The sequence below is a fragment of the Manacus vitellinus genome, unplaced genomic scaffold (assembly GCF_001715985.3).
Source record: "Manacus vitellinus isolate BGI_N305 unplaced genomic scaffold, ASM171598v3 scaffold_108_pilon, whole genome shotgun sequence".
Taxonomy (NCBI): domain Eukaryota; kingdom Metazoa; phylum Chordata; class Aves; order Passeriformes; family Pipridae; genus Manacus; species Manacus vitellinus.
Window position 1 is genome coordinate 494,226 of NW_021938835.1, and position 3,021 is coordinate 497,246.

Below are 3,021 nucleotides of genomic sequence, written 5' to 3' on the forward strand. Positions count from 1 at the left end.
GCTGTTCCCCAGGGCTGGAGCAGCTCTGCAGGGGGGGGTCTCACTAAAACAAGTTTATAATATTACAAATCTATAAATTCTAAACTTGCTGACCTGATGATAAGGCAGAACAGTTGGTCAGTGCTGTGGCTCTGGCTTTGCCATTCCTCTCAAAGGCTGCCAGGTGCACACCATCCGAGGATTCTCCGGAGGAGCTCCGGGTGTATCTCCCAGCGTTCGGTTTATGGCTTGTGACACAGGCGGCTCTGCTTGAGGTAGGTTGGGGGAAAGAATCTTCTTGCTCAGATTCAACTTTTGCCTGAGACTTCAATGGTTTCTGCTTCGAATTTCTAGGGAAAGGGGAAAGAAGGAAAGAAAGAAAAGCAACAGAGGTTGTAAAACTGTCACAGAGAATGGTAATTATGTATTTTAACAACATGTGGCTAATGGAACACCACAGGACTTCAGGGTCATGGAAGGGGAATTACATTTGTAATGAGCTAAAGTGAGACAATTTTAACTCTGACAAGGCTGAACATTAAGTACTTTCATTAAAATAAGTCTGCACTCCTGGTGAAGTCATACAAGAGGAGACATTCTTTCTCTGCTCTGAGCAATGTAATGCTCAATGTCCTCCAGGCAATTAATGTCCTCTTACTGTTCACCAGGAAATTTAAACAGCAGCCTCAATTCCTCCTGAATTCCCAGCCTGGTTCACTGCCCACCAGCCTCACACCAAGGCAAACTAACATTATTCCACAACAAACTGAGTTTCCAAGACACACAGAAGGTGTAACCTCAGAGAAAATTCACTGTCTAAAATAAAGAGAAACTCAGTGATTTGATTCCTCCTTCCTCCACATTCCAGTGCCACCTCAGTCCTGCTCAGCCACTTGTTTACACAGTCACATTCAGCCACCTGTTTTCACACTCAGAACCATTTTAGCACTTGGTTTCTTACACTGCAAGATTTCCAGACATTCATCCAGGGGCACAAGGTGTCTAATGCTTTTTCTGCCATCCAAACCCTCTCCCAGGTAGTCCCAAACAAGTCCCATACAATTCTCCAGGTATGAGCAGACAGGCAGTTTCAAAGCACAATTTCTCCCTACCTTGGTGTGTCTTTCTTTATCTGAAAATGTAAAAGCAACCCCCTGAAATTAGATTTATTTTTTTTACCTTAAAACTCTTATTCCTACGCTTTCACTGCCACAGAAGAAAGACTGGACAGCAGCAGAAAGGGAGCAGCTCAGTTTTAATAATTTACCATGTTTTGCTTCTGTATTTTGTCCCACTTCATCCCACATATAAATTAAGAATATGAGTTAATTATGTCAAACAGCAATTGTGCCAAAGTTTTGTTTGCCTTCAAAAGAGAAAAGGTAAATCCAACTGCCAAATGAATGCAAGTGACAACTTCCATAAATTCCACAGGACTGACTTTACTCTGGACATGATAAAGTATGTAATTTATGCAAACTTACTGTTTCACTCCTCGTTATTTCAGTCAAATTAAATATTGACTCCCTGACTCAAATATTGAAAAAAACCCCAACAGTGAACCTCCAACCTTTCCTACTCTTCTGTCCCTTTGCTGTTCCACAGACAGTTTTATGCTACAAAAAGCCCACTTTTTTTTTTGCAACAGAATTATAAAAAATCTCAAGGAGCTTGCAAACCATTTAATAAACCAACTGTTCTCTTCACAGACTCAATGTGACAGTCAAGATTAATATAAGTGTCTACATCTTGATAATGATTACCTGAGCATTTTGCTGGGTTGCTGCACTGAGCTCTGATTATTGAATCTCCTGGTGTACCTCTGGTTCCTTCGGAGCTTTTCGTTCTGTTTCTGCCCGTTTTTGAAATCTGAAACAATTCTTCTTATTTTCTCTTCAAACAGTGCTGACAATCTCAAGGTCATACTGTAAATCTAGGTAAGGAAGTGGCTCATATTAAAACCAAATCCTTTTATCCAAGAATAACAGCTCTAAAATTAAAAACTATACAGAAAAAGCAGTAGAAAAAGCACATGCAGTCCCATGTAATATTCCAAAATAATACCTCATTTCATTAAGACATTCATGACCCCCCCAAAATATTTACAGCTACCTTTGATTTTTTGTTTGGAGTATAAGATTTTGCATTACTAAATATTAGCCTTATATCCTTGCACAGTTCCATTGGAGTGTCATAATTCCCAGCTTCCAGAGTTTCTTTCACTGTACCAAAGTCCATTGGAGTGTCTATAATGTTTCTGTAATCCTGGATGAAACACAGGGGGGAAAAAAAAAAGGATTTCTGTGAAGGAAGAAACAACACTTTTGAGGTTTTTTTCTGTAATTTGAGGGTAGCTAAAATGACACAGATTATTTTCACCTCAAAATGACACAGATTATCTTCACCTAAAAATGACACAGATTATTTTAACCAGCAGTGAAAAACAAGCACCTGCCACAGCAGAAAACAACGTTTTTGCTGACACTACTTGATTTAAAGTCTCCTCTTCGTTAGCCCGTGAATTTTACTGTAAGAAACAACTGATTTGGGGTAAAAAACAACAAAAAAACCCCCAAATCAAAACACCTCATTTTTCTTTTCTCTCCTGTTAATGTGTTTTAGAGAACTTTAAGATGTTTTTAAAACCTGAAGTGAGACTCAAACTCCAAATGAGAAGACCACAGGAAAAGAGTTAGATGCTTGTAAAGAAGTTTTTTTTTTCCTTTAAATTAAGTTAATTGGGTTTTTAGACAAAAAAAGGGACTGAAAAGTTAGAGAGAATACCATGAACAACTAAAAGAAAGAGAAGGAACAAATCAATTTGAGCTCAGGCTCAATTGACTGTTTTTGTAGATTATCCCTCAATAAACTACTTTTAACTAAGAAAATATAAATTTATCTAAAATTATTTCCCTATGAAAGCAAGTGGAAACAAAAAAGACTCTGAGAAGGATATTAAGAACAACTTACAGGATATTGATCCAAGTCAACAGGCTGCCTGAAAGGTTCTGAATCTTCACACTGGAAAATTAAATTCACCAG

At 38.2% G+C, this 3,021-nt stretch overlaps 1 protein-coding gene across 1 annotated transcript in view; it reads right to left on the reverse strand.

Moving 5' to 3' along the window:
- The window catches only part of BRWD1 (bromodomain and WD repeat domain containing 1), a 46,501-nt gene that overhangs the window by 9,750 nt on the left and 33,730 nt on the right, over positions 1-3,021 (reverse strand). The window contains exons 32-35 of the mRNA XM_029964473.1: positions 2,950-3,021; positions 2,092-2,244; positions 1,743-1,912; positions 94-329 (exon numbers count right to left, since the gene is read on the reverse strand). Coding sequence (XP_029820333.1) covers positions 94-329; positions 1,743-1,912; positions 2,092-2,244; positions 2,950-3,021 — 631 coding nt within the window. The remainder of the gene's footprint in view (positions 1-93; positions 330-1,742; positions 1,913-2,091; positions 2,245-2,949) is intronic.